We start from the raw sequence: 19271 nt of genomic DNA, 5'->3' as shown, positions 1-19271 counted from the left end.
ATTTAATATAAAAACAATATCGATTTTAGGTAAAACCTCAACTTATCAAAAAAAGCAAATAATACTATAGTTGGGTGTTATAGACGAAAATTGAGAAATATAGGGATGAAATTGCAACTTTCCTAAAACTTTGAGGGACTAGATAACTTTCCAAACTAGAAAGTAAAACCCTAGTAGCTGAAACTGAACTGAGAGAAGCTCATCTCCGATCTACGTCGACTTCTCTCACGCGCCGGTATAATCTCCGGCGACATCAATCACGCGCCGATCACATTTGCGGGTACTCGATTTATTTCGAAAAAAAAAAAGACTGAAATAGTTTAATTAGCAATAATATGAAGTTACTTAGCAGCTAAAATTTCGTATAGCTGACTTGTATACCATAGGGATCCCTGGAACATCAACAGCATATTACTTGTATAAAAACTGTTTCCAATTTCAGTTGTGCTATTATAGAACTGTCTATGTGTGAGGCTGACTATGGATGGTTTTAGGCGGATTAGAGTTAGGCCGAAGAAATATTGAAGGGAGGTGATTATGCATGTTATGGAGCAGTTACAGCTTCGTAGCTTACTAAGGACATGGCCTTTGATAGGAAGGCATGGAGAACTCGGATTAGGGTATAGAGTGTAGGAGCTCAGCAAATATTTGGTGCTCTGACACCTATTAAATTCGATGCAGATTAGGTATAATTATACAAAAAAATGTATAAATTCTGGTATAAGATTTAGAAAAGCACCCAATAAGCTAAGAAGTTAGCTGAATGTTTTAGTTTTTGGACAGAATCTTAAAATTTTAGATGTCAATATGTGTGTTCAAACCTTCCGTGCACATACGATCCCTAAATGCTGGATCCGCCACTGGTAGGGAAGAATGCTTTGTTTGTATCTGTATCTGGAGTTTCTTGTTCGTGGTGTTTTGGTGATGTATATGATTTTGGATAGATAGTTTATAGTAGTATCTTGTGGGTGTCTTATTTGTTTTATTATCTAGTGTGTTATCCCATCTTGTTGTGTGCTTTGATGTTTTTTGTTTGTTATGCTGTTATATGTCCTGAGCCGGGGTCTATTAGATGGACTACGTACACTTTACCTTCCCCAGACCCCACTTTGTGGAAATACACTGGGTATGTTGTTGTTGTTGTGTACTATGAAACTGTCGCAATGTGTTACATAGTTCTGGAGTATGTTTTCCTTCAATGGGTGATGTTATATGTCCTGAGCCGGGGGTCTATCAGAAACAACCTCTCTACTTCATCTGAGGTGAGGTAGTGGTATGAACTATGTACACTTTACCTTCCCCAGACCCCACTTTGTGGAAATACACTGGGTATGTTGTTGTTGTTGTTGTGTACTATGAAACTGTCGCAATGTTTTACATAGTTTCGGTGTATGTTTTCCTTCAATGGGTGATTTTTTTTAGGCTTTGTTGAGTTTGATTATCATCAGTGTGCTTCTTATCTTAGTTTTGCATTTCCAAGATTTGATGTGATTCAGTTTTGTGATTCCTGAAGACTGGTTGAATCAATTAGAGAAGACAAAAAATGCCATTATATGACTGTATGCTGTTACTGAAGCCCCACGTAAAGGCGGCGGCTGTGATAGACCTCGTTGCAAAGGTTGGGAAGCTCGTCTATCGAAAAAATGGTGTCCTCACAGATTTAAAGTCATTTGGAACTGTTCAACTGGGCTATGGCATTAAGAAACTAGACGGAAAATACTATCAGGTGTGTTTCTCCTTTATATCTTTTGAGTAATGTTATAATCTCCCCCCTCCACCCCGGTAGGTAAGGCGATTTATAAGAAAGTCCTCTATATTTAACCGTGGAAGCCCCCTACTCCCCACCCCACCCCGCAAAAAAAGAAGTATGCCAGAGGAATACCCAAAACAAAACTTGCTTAGCAAGGCTCTATGCCGGAGAAATGCCCAAAACGAAAACTGCTTAGTGAGGCCCTTCCTTTCGCTATCCCTTGCCCTGCCCAAAATTTCAAATGGCTGCATGTCAAGACTTAGAATACTATTTGTGTCTATGCTGCTCGAACTCTTCAAAAATGTCAGTGGGTGCGAGTCGGATTCTCCTAAAGTAGTGTATTTTTGGAGAATCCTACACTTGTGCGGCATCGGAAGTGAAGAGTCCGCACAACTTAGATTTGTGTACATTTATACGGCGATTAACTCAATCGCAGATGCCACACATGCAAATAAGCAATCATGCTAAATGAAACCAGTTTCAGATTACGACTTAAAATCAAGGTACTCGTAAAAAGATTCGAAATTAAGGTCATAATGAATTCAAGTAAACCACCACAAAAGTATAGTGTGTCCAAAAATCTTACCGTGTCATTGAATCTCGGCATTTGTCAAGGTAAATCCATTGAAGTACTCGTAAAACATTTCAAATATGCTGGCCATCTGACCTTTAGGTGTTCAATTTTCACTTTATGTCTTGTCATGTTTAAGAATACCTCGTATGTTTTCCGTGCTGCTTTCCATTATCTTGGTGCATTAAAACAAACTCTAAATTCTTGTTAAGTCACCGTTGTGATAACCACACCTGCGTATTCCTTTTCTGTGTTGCTCACATAACAATTCATCTCGGAGAGCTTTAGAACTAACCTTTTTCTTCTGTTTATCTGCCAAACTTCACTAGAATTGTTCTTGTCGTCGGTACTAGATTATTGTTACTAACTTTAAGGACATTGCATGTTTCTTAGGGTCAACTGATGCAAATGACTCTGATGACACCACCCAGTTTAAACAATGAGCTGCATTACCTGAACAAAGAAGACCGCTTGCTCCGTTGGCTTTTAGTTAAGCATCGAGATATCAAATTTGGATTGGACTTTTCGGGTGAAGATGATGGCAAGACTGAACTAAGCAAGTACAGGATCAACTTGTACGACGATGAAGAAGAAGAAGATGATGATGATGACGATGATGAGGAGTATAATACCAATGAAGCCGAGAGAACCAAAGTTTAGAAAGCTGATGAATTTCACAGTCGATTTTATCAGCAATCATTGTACCATCTGAATGAACACGATATTGTTCGCCAAGAAGCTACGAGGAGTCTCGTGGACAACGATTTTGTAGTGCATGTCTTTTGTTGCCTAAAAACTAGTTATGCAGGATAATTTTATTGGAATGTTTCTCGGAAACAGACTCTGGCAGAAATGCAAGGTAAGGCTTCGTACAATTCACCCTTGTGGTGGGGCCCTTCCCCGGACCCAGTGCTTCCGAGTTTTAGTGTACCGGACTGCCCTTTTTTCTTTAATGATTCAATATGCATTCATTGTATGATTTCGAAGCTCAGTAATGAGCTAATCCCATTGTAATTGGATCCTAGAAATGTGTTTACACCAAATAAGTGAATGTATGGCAGCTTCTTTTTTTATTTTATTTTCACTTAATCATGGTTAATTAATACGTATTTATGTATTTCATAGTTTGGTGCAAACACTGGACGTGGGTAAGTTTTTCTTTTTCAAATAATGTCATTTACTGGGAATGATAGGGTGAGGAATGAGATTATTTGGGAGAAGGTGAGAGTTGCTTTGGTGGAAGACAAGATGCGAGAAGTGAGGTTACGTTGGTTTGGGCACGTGATGAGGAGGGGCTCTGATGCACCAGTGCGGAGGTGTGAGACCTTGGCTATGGATGGTTTTAGGCGGGATAGAAGTAGCTAAAGAAATATTGGAGGGAGGTGATTAAGCATGATATGGAGCAGTTACAGCTTATGAAGGACATGACCCTTGATAGGAAGGTGTGGAGAATATGGATTGGGGTAGAGGGTTAAGAGGTGGGAGTGCATCGGTAACAATAGGGGAGCGTTCTTTTGTGTCTGAATTTCTTGTTCGTGGTGTTGTGTGATGTCTATGGTTTCGGTTAGATAGTTTTTAGTATTATCTTGTGGTTGTAGTATTATCTTAGGGCTAGCGTGTTACTTTTGCATACTGTACTAGTTTATATGCATTTATGTTTTGTGTTGGTGATACTGTTATCGGTTCTAAGCCGGGAGGTCTATCGAAAACAATCTCTCTACCTCACCTGAGGTAGCGGTATGATCTGCGTACACTCTATCTTCTCCAAATCCCATTATGTGAAAATACACTGGGTATGTTGTGGCATTTAGTTTTAGTATACTAACATGTCAAATTTTGTTTATCCACCAATGGTTGGTGAAGGTTGTTGACCATGCAACTTGAAAAGTGAGTCCATGTATTCGAGTCGTGAAAGCAATCACTGATTAATATAGATCGTCTACATCATATTCTTTAGAGAGATTTTTTCCTCGAACTTTGTATAAATGCAGGATGCTTTGTGCACCGAACTGATACTGAATTCCTTGGGGCTCATGATAAAGTATTTTTTAATAGTCCCTTTCACTTTTTTGTGGTATGTTTTTCGAGTGTTTATTAGGTAATTAAGTTAACTACTTAAAAAATGTCACCTGCTTTAATTATACAGACACCAAGTCACAGATTTTTTTAGTTTAGTGAGGCTAATAGTATAATTAAAGTAGAATTTTAAGTGGTTAACTCATTTGTATATTTGATACACATAAAAGGATTTTCAAAATTTAAATCAAAAGTATTCATGTGCTCAAACACCCCAAGGATATAATCTAGTGGTCAATGAAGTCGGTTGAGAATTGTGAGATTTTAAGTTCAAATTTTAAAAGAGACAAAAACATTGTAGGTGATTTCTTCTCATATGTCCTAGCCTCGATGAACCGAATTATCTAATACAATACTTGTTACTAACAGGAGACGATCGGTTTTGATAGATATTTTAATAAAATTAGTCGAGACGCTATATGACAAATATTGATAAGTTTCTCATGAAATTAGTCGAAGTAAGCTCCAAAGCTAAGTCATACTTATTACTAATGGAAGGTGACATGTATTACTCCATAAAACTAGTCGAGATATGTCATCTAATTACTACTTATGAATGATGGAGTTGACATCTATCTTATAAAATTAATCCACGCACAAATAAGTTCAACTGAAACAAACCATAAAGATGCACCCAAAGACGTGATCTAGTGATTTAATGAAGTTGAATTGAGCACCACGAGATCTCAGATTCAATTTCCAATAAAGACAAACATCAAGTGATTTTTTTCCATCTGTTTCAGCCGTGATGAACAGACGTTAATCTATATCTATTGCTAGTGGGAGCTAGACATGTATGTGAATTCAGTCTTCCCATATGCTTTGCTGAACAGAGGTTAATTTACTTATGTATTACATCATCATTACACTACTTAACACTTCATTTCACACACGCACACACTAATACTACTTTGCTTCAAGGGTTTCAACCTTCTCTAAAATTCCCCCAAATCTCTCAAATTAAAAAATAAAATAAATCAAGTCCCTAAATTCCATCACTCTTCAATACCTCAAAAATTCACAAATCCCAATAGATCCAATCAAATATATCTATGATAAATAAATAAAAAATAATTTCCAATTTCTTCGTAAAAAAAAAAAAATTTAGAAAAATTAATACTGTTTGATGATAAGGAAGGTTCTAGAAGATCTAAGAATTTGGATTTGGATTGATTTTATTGCGTGAATTTTTTTTTTTTGAAAAAAATGGATGTGGATTTAGTTTGTGATATAGCGAGTTTGGATTCTGAACTGTTGCAGTTACCTGATGTTTCGTCTTTTGCTATTAAGGATAATCCTTATGTTGCTCAGAAGCTTTTTGATCAATGGTTATCGCTCCCCGATACGACGAATTTGGTAATTCTTCAATGCTTAATTTTGCTTAATTTATGATTTTGATGCATTACACTTGGTATGTTGTTGTTGTTGTTGCTTAATTTTGCTATATTTTGATGCATTACACTTGGTACGTTGTTGTAGTTGTTGCTTAATTTTGCTAAATTTTTAATTTTGTTGCATGACACTTGGTATGTTGTTGTAGTTGTTGCTTAATTTTGCTAAATTTTTAATTTTGATGCATTACACTTGGTAAGTTGTTGCTACTTAATTTTGCTAAATTTTTAATTTTGATGCATTACACTTGGTATGTTGTTGTTTCTTGTTGTTTTAGTATTAGGAATTAGATATAGAATTAGGATAACCCTTATGTTACTCAGAAACTGTTTGATTAATAGTTATTGCTCCCCGATACGATAACTTTGGTAGTTTCTCAATGGTTAATTTTGCTAAATATTTAATTTTGATGCATTACATTTGATATGATGTTGTTGTTGTAGTTGTTGCTTAATTTTGGTAAATTTTTGATTTTGATGCATTACACTTGGTATGTTGTTGTTGTTGCTTAATTTTGCTAAATTTTTAATTTTGATGCATTACATTTGCTAAATAATAGTTGTTGTTGTTGTTGCTTAATTTTGCTAAGTTTTTAATTTTGATGCATTACACATGGTATGTTGTTGTTGTAGTTGTTGCTTGATTTTGCTAAGTTTTTAATTTGATGCATTACACTTGGTATGTTGTTGTTGTTGCTTAATTTTGCTAAATTTTTAATTTTGATGCATTACACTTGGTATGTTGTTGTTGTAGCTGTTGCGTAATTTTGCTAAACTTTTTATTCTGATGCATTACACTTGATATGTTGTTGTTGTAGTAGTAGTAGTTGTTGCTTAATTTTGCTAAGTTTTTAATTTTGATGCATTGCACTTGGTATGTTGTTGTAGTTGTTGCGTAATTTTGCTAAACTTTTTATACTGATGCATTACACTTGATATGTTGTTGTTGTAGTAGTAGTAGTTGTTGCTTAATTTTGCTAAGTTTTTAATTTTGATGCATTACACTTGGTATGTTGTTGTAGTTGTTGTGTAATTTTGCTAAACTTTTTATTCTGATGCATTACACTCGATATGTTGTTGTTGTAGTAGTAGTAGTAGCTGGTGCTTAATTTTGCTAAGTTTTTAATTTTGATGCATTACACTTGGTATGTTGTTCTTGTTGTTCTTGTTGTTGTAGTTGTATTAGGAATTAGCTATAGAATTTTTTTTTTGATGACTGTGGTGTTTGGGCTAGCTTTCGCGCACGTAGACTAGTTTCACAAGATACATGCTAGTTGTGGCGAATTGGGGCACGTGAAATTGTGGCCTCTCTGTAAAACTAGGTATTTTATGTATGTATTTTCTATATATACACATAAAATTTGTGATATAGGGAGTTTGGATGCTGAACTGTTGCATCTTTTGGAGGTTGCTCAGAAGCTTTTTGATCAATGGTTATCGCTCCCGGATACTACGCCATCTTTGGTAGTTACTCAGTGTTTAATTTTGCTTCAGTTTTTATTTTTAATTTTGATGTAGTAGGAATTAGATTTTGAGTTAGTTTTTTTTTTTATGACCGTGGTGTCTAGGCCAACTTTTGTGCAGCTCAACTAGTAAGGTTGGATGTTGTGGCCTGTGGGTATGAGGAGAGGTAGAGGTAGGTCGAAGAAGTATTGTGGAATAGGACGTGCGTACTTGAGGACATGACCTTAGATAGGAGGGTGTGAGGTCACGAAAAAATGGATGTGGATTTAATTTGTGATTTAGCAAGTTTGGATGCTGAACTGTTGCAGTTACCTGATGTTTTGTCTTTTGCTATTAAGGATAATCCTTATGTTGCTCAGAAGCTTTTTGATCAATGGTTATTGCTACCGGATACAACTGCTTTGGTACTTCCACAGTGCTTAATTTCGTTAAATATTTGTGTATTTTGATGTATTAGCAGTGGATTTTGAGTTTTTTTTAATGACCTTGGTGTTTGGGAACTAGTAAGGTTAGATGTAGTGGCTATGAGGAGAGGTAGAGATAGGTCAAAGAAGTATTGGGGGGAAATAATTAGACAAGACATACGTTCTGAGAACATGACCTTAGATTAGAGGGTGTGAGGTCACGAAAAAATGGATGTGGATTTAATTGGTGATATAGGGAGTTTGGATGCTGAATTCTTGTTGTTGCTTGATGTTTCGTCTCTTGTTATTTAGGTTAATTCTTATGTTGCTAGAAGCATTTTCATCAATGGTTATCGCTCCCCGATACGATAACTTTGGTAGTTCCTCAGTGCTTATTTAATTTCACTATTTTTTGGTGTGATTTGTTGTATTAGGAACTAGATTTTGAGTTTTTTCAGTGACTATGGTGTCCGGGCTAGTTTTCGTGCACCTCGATTAGTAAGGAAGGGTGAGAGGTTGGATATTGTGGGTATGAAGAGAGGTAGAGGTAGGTTGGAGAAGTATTGGGGAGAAATGATTAGACTTGATATGGTGCAGAAGTTTTTTTTGATCAATGGTTATCGCTCCCCGGCATGACTGACATGACTGCATTGATAGTTCCACACTGCTTAGTTTTGCTAAATTTTTATTTTTTTGATGCATTACACTTGGTATGTTGTTGTTGATGTATTAGGAATTAGATTTGAATTTTTTGATGACCGTGATGTACGGGCTAGCTTTCATGCATCTCGACTAATTTCATGCGATACCTGACACCTCCTAATATGTGCGGATCCCCAATAAGGAGGTGTGAGACGTTCATCATTTTTGTATTTTTGGTGTATTAGAGTTAGATTTTGTAGCTTTACATGTTGCATTGTGAGCTTAGATATGACATTAGATAGGAGAGTGGAAGTCGCGGATTAGGATAGAATGTTAGTGGTAGTTGAGCGTTCTCTTGTTTCCCTGCGTTATAGGCTTGGTTGTCATACTTGGACCTTCGTCTTTTGTATTTTGATGTATTATGAATTAGATTTTGAGTTTTTTAACGACCATGGTGTCTAGGCCAGCTTTCATGCACTAAGTAATTCCACGCACGATATTTGCCGCCTCCTTGATAAGGAGGTGTGAGAGGGTAGATATAGTGGGTATGAGGAGAGGTAAAGGTAGGTTGAAGAAGTATTGAGGAGAAATTGTTAGACAGGACATGGTAGTTCCACCGTGCTTAATTTTAATTTCACTATTTTTTTTGTATTTTGGTGTATTAGGAATTACATTTTGAGTATTTTTTTCATGGCCGTGGTGTCTGGGCTAGCTTTTGTGCACCTCGGCTACTTCCACGTGATACTTGCCATCTTCCCAATAAGGAGATGGGGGAGGGTGGATATAGTGGGTATGAGGAGAGGTAGAGGTAGGTCGAAGAAGTATTGGGGAGAAATAATTAGAGATATGTGGCACAACTTCTGTTTACTGATGACATGATCTTAGATAGGAGGGCGTGTAGGTCATGAATTGGGATGTAGTGGGTATAAGGAGAGGTAGAGGAAGGTTGAAGAAGTATTGGGGAGAAATGATTAGAAAGGATATGGCACAACTTCTGTGTACGTAGGACATGACCTTAGACTCACAGGAGGGCGTGGAGGTCATGAATTAGGATTAGGATGTAGTGGGAATGAGGAGAGGTAGAGGTAGGTCAAACAGTACTGGGAAGAGGTTAGACATGATATGTGTTGCATCTTCAGCTTACCGAGGGCATTGACCCTAGATGGGAAGGTATAAGAGGTTATTGATTAGAATAGAAGGTTAGTAGGTAGTAGCCTGGGAGCTCCGAGTCTGTCCTTGTGAGTTATCTACTATACTCCCAATTGGCTCATAGATTCAAACTGGTGGGATTGCAAGCGTGTCACCCTTTACCCGGGTCCCGCGTGTCTGACTAGCATTTATTGTTTTTCCAAGAAAATCGTGAAGTGTAGTTACAAGCAGTGCTTTCAAGTTAGTGCATTAGTGCATCATAATGAACTCCTATTGGTCTGTCTTATATCTCAGAAATGATTCTAGCAACTACAATATGTTAACTTCGTGAGAATGTTAATTATATTATGAACTTCTTAAGAATGTTCATTATATTATGTTGAGTGAAGTATCATGTTGAGTAAATGCACTGTCAAGTCCTCTAGCGTGAGGAATGATGAGAAGACATCGTGAACATGCATTAACCTTCACGATGATATTGTTCTGAGCCAGCATTCACACGTTTGGGATTTTAAGAATTGAACATCGAACCTGGTGTGCTATTGAGCTTACATGTGGATTTTTCTTAGTTCTGGGGGCCTTTGATGTTTTGTGCTGTCTTGCCTGCATTATTTTAAACCGAAGCGATGATATGTGCATCACCCCCGTTTCGTGTAAACAATGTTGTTGATCTCAGGTTGACTGGCAAATGGAAAGTAATCTTTTTCACTACACGCAGGTGAAAAATTTGGTTAATAATGCTAAAGCTAGTGGTCCATTGAATGTGACTGGAACTTTTTCTAGCACAAATGTAGCAACAAGCAGTTCTTTGCCGTCTATGTTTCCGGCTGGAAGTACCCCTCCACTTTCCCCAAGAAGTTCATCTGGTTCACCTCGACCAACAAGGCCTAGGCCAGGCCCCTCTACATTAGGATCCCCTTTGAAATTAGTGAACGAACCTGTTAAAGAGCTAATACCACAGGTATGGAAGCGTTGCATAATTAATTCAGAGTGATGCCTTTCTTTGGGCACCGACAGTTTGTGATGATTTCTCCTTTTTGATCAAATGAACATGATGATGGCAGTTTTATTTTCAAAATGGCCGTCCACCTCCAAATGAATTGAAGGAACGCTGCTTGTTTAGAATAAACCAGTTTTTCCATGGTCACACAGATGGACTACAAATGGATGGTGAGTTTCCCCCCTTTTTATTTGGCGGGGGTGGGGGGATGGGGTGGGGTTAAGAATTGCTTTATTATTGACTTTGAGATGACTATAGATGTGTGTGTATCCTTTTGGGTTTAAAATTCAGAGTTTCTTTAGCTTCTCAATGTCTTCTGGATTATTTGCCTTTTCATTTGCGAGTTCTTTTACCAAATTCCAGTGTCAATTTTTGTCGGCTCTCCGTAAAATCGTATTAGATTTATAATTATGGTTTTGAATGAAATACTTTTTATTAAACGGAAAAGGGCGTAAAATGCCCTTTGGGAATGGTGCAAAAATGCCCTCCATCCACCTTTTGGCTCAATAATGCCCTTCACATCCACCTTTGGGCTCCAAAATGCCCTTTATTTAACAGCCCCAATATTAAATAATAAAAGAAGTTTCATTAATGACGTGTCAACTTTCCATTTGTCCGTGTTTAATTAATTTAAAAAATTTAAAACTCACACCCACCCCATTCTTTGCCCGCCCCGCCCCAACTATCCTCGAGAGTTCCATTCCCTCAACGTTTTCGATGCTTCTGTTGCTGCTTGTTCATATCTGCACCAGCTATGCCTCCAATAATAATGACTGAAATAAGGATATTGTCTAATCGGAAAAAAAAATCTATTTCCTCAATTCCTTAGCTACTTCATTCGTACCTGCAACAGCTATCCCTGCAGTTATATTGGAATATACGATTGACTTGAGTTTGTGGCAACTTGATTTCATCATATTCAGCTCTTGTTTTGCGGAGTCCAGTAAACTGTTTTGACATAACCTGTGGTTAAAGTATGGGGCAGGGCGGGCAAAGAATGGGGTGCGTATGGATTTTTAATTTTTTAAATTAATTAAATACGGACCAACGAAAAGTTGATATGTCATCAATGATTTTTTTTTTTGTTATTATGTAATATTGAAGCTGTTAAATAAAGGGCATTTTGGAGCCCAAAGGTGGATGTGAAGGGCATTATAGAGCCAAAAGATGGATGGAGGACATTTTTGCACCATTTTCAATAGATGAAGGGTATTTTAGGCCCTTTTCCGTTTATTAAATGCATAGAGCCTACAAAATTCTGAAGTTACATGCCCCCTTAAAACAATTAGTGATCGATATCTTTGATTAGTTTATTGAAATTCTTAAGGTGCTAGAGAGTTTGTTGGAGATTGCAAATAAGACAAAATATATGCATGACAAGTTTAACTTTCGTAAGATGAAGTGAGATTAGATGGGATCGTGATGTCTAATGCATGCAAATATTATATGGCCTGTTTGCTTTTCATAATGTTTGGGTTCTTCTGTGAACATATTTCATTTTGTTATACTTATAACAAGGTGATATGCTTTCAAAAACAAGACAATAAAAATACAAAATAAAATTTGCTCCCAAGGGTGGCTGGGTTGAGAATCATGAGGTTTTAAATTCAGATTTCTGTATTGAAACGAAATGAACCCGAAGCAAGCTCAATTCCTATAGAAGATTCTTCATTCATGTACCTGACCCAACTAGTTTGGGATTTATTCAGAACTGATTGTTTGATATTCATTGAATGAACATGCAAAATAGCCATGTCTTCAATCTCTTCCTTCGTTGAATCCTTTGCCTTGAACAGTCTTTCTTTAAATCTGTCATCTAAAAGAACGTGGTCGAGTGTAGAAAAAGCTTGTTGGTTTTACTGCATTAAACATACTGCTCCGTCAAACTTTTCAGTTTTTGGAACTAATTACAGCATATCCGAGTTTGTTTAGTGCTGAAATTCTCAATATGGCTTACACTATATGACTGGCAGGCCTGTGGTTGGACATAAACCAAATATAGGCTTAATCCTAAGCTGGATCATGTATTTTTTGATAAGAAAAAAGTCCCTTGGTACTTAAAGAGCAGTTATCATTATTTATGCTAGTTATATGGGGCGTTGACCCACATGATGCGACTTATTATTATTTCTCTGTGCATTTTGACTTTCCATATGCTATTCTTTTCTTGGTTGTCAGAATTCAAACCAATTACTAAAGAAATATGCAAGTTGCCATCATTCTTCTCTACGGTTCTTTTTAGGAAGATTGATGTTGATAGAACGGGCATCATAACAAGGTAAATGTTTTCTTTCGTCTGAATTTCGAGATGATTCGTTTACTTTTTTCGGGTACTTCCTAGAAGGTCATCCTCCTTTTTTATTTTAAAAATTGAATAGATGGGATTACCAAATAAAAGGACTCGGTGTAGTACATAAAAACAATATAAAACTGTTTGATCATACTATAAAATAACATTATCCTAAGATTTTCTCCCAAATATCATTGCATTTTGGGAAGTGTTATCCTGCTGAAGTGACTGGTTCCTTTATGGACATGTTCACTTTTTTTTAAAAAAAAACCTTTCAAACATTCCTTTCACATCTTGGAATTTTATTTGACTAGAAGGGAAATGCCTTTTTTCCGGAGAGTTACTTCATCAAAAAAAATGCTTTTTCCGGAGAGTTCTTTCTTTTACTTTTTTTCTGAAGTACACCTTTTATTGTGTTGTAAAAAATCTGTTATAGGAGCTGAGGATCTTACCACTTGCTGTTCTTTCAGTAGTTCAAGTTAAACAGCTTCTTTTGGTCTGTATCTGAAACTCTTTGCCTTGTAAACTTATACCACATTTGTACCTTTGGAAATTTAAAAAAAAAAAACTTATAACCCTTTCTCCCGTGTTTATTTATAACTACTACACTAGAAAAAAGAGAAATTCAGAAGTTACACCTGATACAGGGTACTAGTAATGGCATAGTAAACCTGAGCATTTAGTGCTAACTCATTTCTGATAATGTCTGAAACTACTTGACAGAGAGTTTGCTGATGCTATTGGCTTAACATGGCTGTAGGGATGTCTTTGTTGATTATTGGGTCAACAGAAACATGTTGACAAAAGATATAGCAACTCAGATGTACACAATCTTGAAGCAGCCAGATCTCAAACATTTGACACAGGTGCTTTCCCTAGTTTTCTTTTTATTTGTTTATCATAATTACTTCGTAGTTTCTCATTCATTCCATCTCAAAATAGTTAACTTTTTTGTCTGATTCATGATTGATCACAGATTACTTTTTCTGCAAGAGAAAGGTTGTGGATTTTTTTTTCCTTCTTTCAATTGAAATTTAAACCAATTTGGTTGTAGGATGATTTCAAGCCTATTCTTCGAGAGCTTTTGGCAACACATCCTGGTTTAGAGTTCTTACGGAACACACCTGAATTTCAAGAGCGATATGGTACCTTCTCATCCCAGTAATATGCTGCATTCATTGCTGATGCATGCAGAACTTTTTGGTGCCCTTGAAATCGTCAATGCTTTTTGTGATGTATACAACCATTGTCCTAAGTAAGATCTTCTGTTAGACATCCCTGTTAATTTCTATCTTGAGAGGTTACATTTAACCACAGCAAAAACAAGAAGTGCTATGGGTCCCTACTTTGATATGGTTGTCGTTGCTATAAAATTTTCAGTGCTAGATTAATTTGTGAGGTGCGAGTGTTTGGGATAAACTGGTCAGTATTATATGTTGAACTAAATGTGCTGTGTTGTTCATCTCCCTCCCTCATGGTTGAGAAGAAAGACAATGAGAGATCTAAGGGTTCCTAGCTGTGCCATCGCATGGAGCAATTAACTTTCTTGGGCTTTTGGCATGTCAAGCATTCGAATCCTATATTCTTTGTCCTGAGCCGGGGGTCTATCGGAAGCAGCCTTGTTACCTCTCCGGAGGTAGTGGTATGGACTGCATACATTTTACCCTCCCCAGACCCCACTGTGTGGGAATACACTGGGTTTGTTGTTGTTGTTGTTGTAAGCATTAGAACCCTAATCCTGGGCATTTCTTGTCTAACTAAGACTTGAAATTTCCTTTAGTTTCTCTCTATAAAGGAGTCCCATTCAAAATAGTTTAGCTAACCTTTTACCCTTTTGGGACTTAGGAATGGAGTAGATAGTGTGCTTTTTACAGGTGGAATGATACATCTTATTTAAATACTTGTTTGTAACATAGAGGGGTTTCAAACTGCTACTCTCTATCTTAACAGTTAATTTTCTTGCATTGGCCAGCTGAAACTGTAATATACAGAATATTTTTCTACGTGAATAGATTGGGTGATGGTCATCTTACCCTCAGGGAGCTGAAGCGTTCTGACCTAATTGCTGCTATGCAACATGCAGATGAAGAAGAAGATATTAACAAGGTCCTTAGGTAAATAAATACATTTGCAACAGTATTGATTTAATGTAGACATGAAAAAATATACAGACTTCATTTCGGGAAATTTTAGAGATTCACGTCTTTTATTTCACTTGATGCGATCTGTTCTTGTTTCGTTGCCTTGTAAACATGAAAATGTCTCATGTCACGTGGTTTAAATACAAGCATGTTTATGTGACAAGTAGAGGTGCTAGGATATTATCTTTTTTTGACTAGTCAAAGAAAGAAGAGAGAAAAATGGCATTATACATCACTGGTTAGCAGAATCCTCTTTGGGTGATTGACATTACAAAAGCACATCACAATGTTTTGCAGATCTCTTTGGGTTCTTAAAGAAGCTTAAGTCAGATATTCTATTGCTTTCTTTATCTTTTAGAGCTTGTTCTACGGACTTTTGCTTGCCATTATTCTCACTGATAACATCGGGCAAGTTCTTGTTACTTCTGCCGATCAAGTATAAGCTTCTGCAGCATCATTCAGCACCTTTTTGCTGCAGGTACTTCTCTTACGAACACTTTTACGTGATATATTGCAAGTTTTGGGAGCTCGATACCGATCATGATTTTCTGATCGATAAAGAGAACCTCATTCGATATGGCAACCATGGCCTTACATACAGGATTGTTGATAGAGTATTTTCTCAGGTTTGAGTCTTCCATGTACTCTGTTTCTCACTTCTCAATTTACCTTCCCTGCAATAATGAATAAGCTGTTGTATTTTAAGTATGCTTGCTTATTACGTTATAAGGAGTTTGTGTTTTAATTTTCTGTTGTCCCCTCAGGGATATCTGATGGAATTGTATAGAGAAGATTAGCTGTTTTAATGTTTTGTCAGGTTCCGAGGAAGTTTACAAGTAAAGTTGAAGGGAAGATGGGTTATGAAGACTTTGTTTACTTTATATTATCAGAGGAGGATAAAACATCAGAGCCTGGTCTTGAATACTGGTAAATTTCAGGATTAACATGAAACTCTTTTTTCAAGCTCCATGAAAATGTTGTATTTCTCCTCATGATTCTTCGATAATGGAGCATATGGATCTTCTTGTTATGATGGAGCATACAAGTCTCTTTACATCATTTGTTTCCTGCTGGGAGCAGAGGTTATCTTCAAAGTATCTCTGATTTCTATGCCAACAGTACCCAGAAAATGCAAGCCGGTCTAGTCATCCAAACTCTTCGGTCTTCTTTCCTTATCATCCTTTCTGCTAACCTTGTTAGTAGCTCTTTAGCTTTTCTTGGTTGATTAGACAAATCTATTTGTGTATTCAATCATTGCTATGCTGTCTCTTGTTTCATCATAGGTGGTGAGATGATATGAATGTTTATGGGTTGGAAGTCAAATTGCTGTCTTGTTGCATTTTGAAAATGAAGAGTATATCAGGAGTTATCACGACAGTCATGGAAGGCCATTTAGTTGAGTGTGTTGCATTAGGATTGTATGTTTGAATTCTGTTCATTTCAGCCAAGAATTTAGGCAAAATAATGGTATTATAAAATGATGAGTCCTCTTCAGAAAATTTTCAGTTGTATAGTTGTGGAACATGAACACATACTCGCAGGTGACCGCTTCTTCTCTCTATCTAAATTTATTTATGGGCAGGTTCAAATGCACAGATTTGGATGGAAATGGTATTCTGACGAGGAATGAAATGCAATTTTTTTATGAGGAGCAGTTGCATAGAATGGAATGCATGGGCCAAGAGCCAGTGCTTTTTGAGGATATTTTGTGCCAGATGGTTGACATGATTAGTCCAGAGGTAATCTTTGATTTTTTCATATTTGATGTCTTTATTATGTCGTATCCTACTCATGCTTGGACATATTCATCAGATGAATGTTTTTCTACTGTAATGAGAGAGCACTTCTTGTTGGAGCTCTTTTGGTACCTAATTTGAAGTTTGAAAGTTGAATTGTCTGAATCATTTTTATGTGAAAGAATGCAGTGCAAAACTTAAAGTTTGTTAATTGCGTTTTTTAAAGCTCTGGTGAGGTTGGCAGGCAGATTTTTATCTTCCTGATGGTGAATTGGGGAACCAATGTGCTGAATTAAATTTCTTGGTCAATGGTCGTGCAGATATAAAAAAACTCAGCAAATCTGTTTCCTCCCCTAAATATACAACTAGTTTGGGAAAGAAGTAATCGTTTTCGTTACCAACGGAAAAAGTTATGCCATTCTTCAATTCTGTATTGTTTGAGTTGATGCACAATATATAATGTTTCAATTGTACATCTGGGTTAATTTTCAAAAATGATACATAACACTGAAGTTTCTTTACTTGCAGGATGAAAGTTATTTTACGTTACGCGACCTGAAGGGCAATAAACTATCTGGCAGTGTTTTTAATGTCCTCTTTAATCTCAATAAGTTCATGGCATTTGAAACCCGCGACCCGTTCCTTATACGTCAAGTGAGTTAATGCTTGGTTAATAAGTAAATGAGCTCGGTCTTCATTCCTTCATCATTGTTACCAATGGATTAACATAAATTTCTTTGTCCCAGGAACGTGAGAACCCGCATTTGACGGAGTGGGATCGCTTTGCACACAGGGAATATATTAGACTTTCAATGGAGGAAGATGCAGAGGATGCCTCCAACGGAAGTGCAGATGTCTGGGATGAATCACTGGAGGCGCCCTTTTGAGTTTCAGTTGTCAAGGTGGAAAGGTACAGGCAATCCATTTATTACATCATCTTCAACCGGTACATATTGTAGATGGATAGTTCTGTGAAAAGTATCTTTTATCAAGATCTCTCTGTTTTTTAACCCAGTGTCCACTCTTTAATATTATGAAGATGCTAGAAGGTCTAGTACTTGACTAAACTTACAAACTCCTGGGGTGACAAGCCCTTTTAGATGATACTAAACCATCGCTGAAGTAGCGCCATATGTTAAGGCTGTGTAAAAATTGTTGAAGCAAGCCGTTCTCCTACTTTTTCCACGCCTGGGCCATAAGTGTTTTATATAGTTCACTTTAATGGCATGACACTGTTCCGTCTAAAATAATTGAAAAGATGAGAAAAATACATATTCTGAGCTTCAAATATAGAATGCTGGCTGGAACTGAATTCATAACAAAATTTATAGACTCCCAAGGTGAAGGCAGAATCCCTTTTTATTAGAGATTATGTCGTAGCCGATGGGAGATACATTCTGATTTCAGTCGCAATACTAGAACATCTCTTGGTTTGTGTTCATTTTAGCTTAGCTAATTTGGCCTCCTATTACTACTGTGTGGTCCTCTTGCCATTTTGATCACTTTTATTACAAGCCCTGGACATAATGAGGATATTTTGCTATACCATAATGCTGAACTCCTGCTTTTTAAATCTATACTAGTTTCAGCGAGGTGCCTGCAGTGAATTTCATCTCAAGCTGAATTTTGAGCCCGCGCGTGAATTTGCACAGAAAACAAAGTGGGGATAAGCTGCTCTTGGAAATATCTGTGTTCCACCAAGATGTTCTTTTGAGATAAGCCGCAGAGGAAAATTTTGTTTGGTCTGCACAGAGCACGCTCTCTCGAAGTATCTGTCGATGCTAGTTTTGAAAGCTGCCAAACATGAATTATGAAGGACTTGGAACATGAGCGATTGGCGATAATGTATGTACCTTCTGGTAATTCAGAACTTCTGCATTTGTTCTTTCTTTAACTGTGACAAATCGATGTTATTAATCATCTTTTGTTGTTCCAATTTTCAGCGGTTTCAGATACCTTTTTGTCTAGATGAGGTTTTAGTGTAAGTGAGTGCCAATGTGCCGCCGTGTTATCTGCTTTTTGTTCCGTTTTTGTGTTCTGTGAATCTTTGATAGTTTTGTATGGACTGCAATGTTATTCTTGTCGATTTCTTTGTCCTTTGCTACTTGGATGTTGAAGTCAAGTTGCCTAGAATGGCCGATGACATACGGGAATCATACCTGTGATCACAGCATCCGAAGCCTCATACAAATGACCCTGTGGACTGGGTGTGGACGGGGTGCCTGTACGACCACCTGTCCTACCTCCTTGCGAACTAGGGAGACCACCCCCACGACCGTGTGCACCACTCCTGGCTAATAAACCCAGTGTCCCCATATGACAAGTCTATTAGTGTGGTTTGCTTTGCCAACAAATAGCCAAGGGTCTTTTGTAAACAACCTCTCTACCTCCAGGCAAAGGTAAGGTTTGCATACACTCTACCCTCCCTGGATCCCATTTTCTGGGATTTCATCAAGTATGTTGTTTGCGTACACTCTACCCTCCCTAGATCCCTGTTTCTTCTCCAACGAATAAAGTTGTTTACTATGTCAATGAATCCAATGTCACCATGATGAGTCTAAGAGGGTTCTCTGTCGACGAATATAGTTTTTCTAAGAGGGTTCTCTGTCGACGAATATAGTTTTCTTTTATGATGCCAATAAACACCATTGTTCTTC

General features: G+C 37.1%; 2 protein-coding genes across 4 annotated transcripts; both read left to right on the top strand.

Annotated features, from left to right (window-relative positions):
* The first annotated feature begins 94 nt into the window (after positions 1-94).
* LOC107871352 lies at positions 95-3394 on the top strand. 2 transcript variants are annotated; one of them, XM_016718264.2, is made up of 3 exons: positions 95-280; positions 1514-1726; positions 2715-3394. In XM_016718264.2, exons 2-3 carry the CDS (start codon positions 1544-1546, stop codon positions 2979-2981), a joined length of 450 nt encoding a protein of 149 aa, XP_016573750.1. In that variant the 5' UTR covers positions 95-280; positions 1514-1543; the 3' UTR covers positions 2982-3394. The 2 variants fall into 2 exon arrangements, with proteins under 2 accessions (XP_016573750.1, XP_016573751.1); XM_016718265.2 differs by having other exon boundaries at positions 132-280; positions 1481-1726.
* A 1855-nt stretch (positions 3395-5249) lies between these two features.
* Positions 5250-18700, top strand: LOC107871351 (serine/threonine protein phosphatase 2A regulatory subunit B''beta). 2 transcript variants are annotated; one of them, XR_001674688.2, is made up of 14 exons: positions 5279-5753; positions 10166-10408; positions 10512-10617; positions 12626-12725; positions 13498-13603; positions 13792-13882; positions 14710-14851; positions 15357-15504; positions 15696-15805; positions 16461-16617; positions 17143-17268; positions 17361-17524; positions 18198-18459; positions 18558-18700. XR_001674688.2 is itself a non-coding variant. In XM_016718263.2 (13 exons), exons 1-12 carry the CDS (start codon positions 5604-5606, stop codon positions 17499-17501), a joined length of 1620 nt encoding a protein of 539 aa, XP_016573749.1. In that variant the 5' UTR covers positions 5250-5603; the 3' UTR covers positions 17502-17524; positions 18198-18700. The 2 variants fall into 2 exon arrangements, 1 of the variants encoding a protein (XP_016573749.1); XM_016718263.2 differs by having other exon boundaries at positions 5250-5753; positions 18198-18700.
* Positions 18701-19271: the final 571 nt, after the last annotated feature.

This window comes from Capsicum annuum, chromosome 5, assembly GCF_002878395.1.
Source record: "Capsicum annuum cultivar UCD-10X-F1 chromosome 5, UCD10Xv1.1, whole genome shotgun sequence".
NCBI lineage: Eukaryota > Viridiplantae > Streptophyta > Magnoliopsida > Solanales > Solanaceae > Capsicum > Capsicum annuum.
The sequence above is the reverse complement of the archived record's forward strand: the minus strand, read 5'-3'. Positions and strand labels throughout refer to the sequence as shown.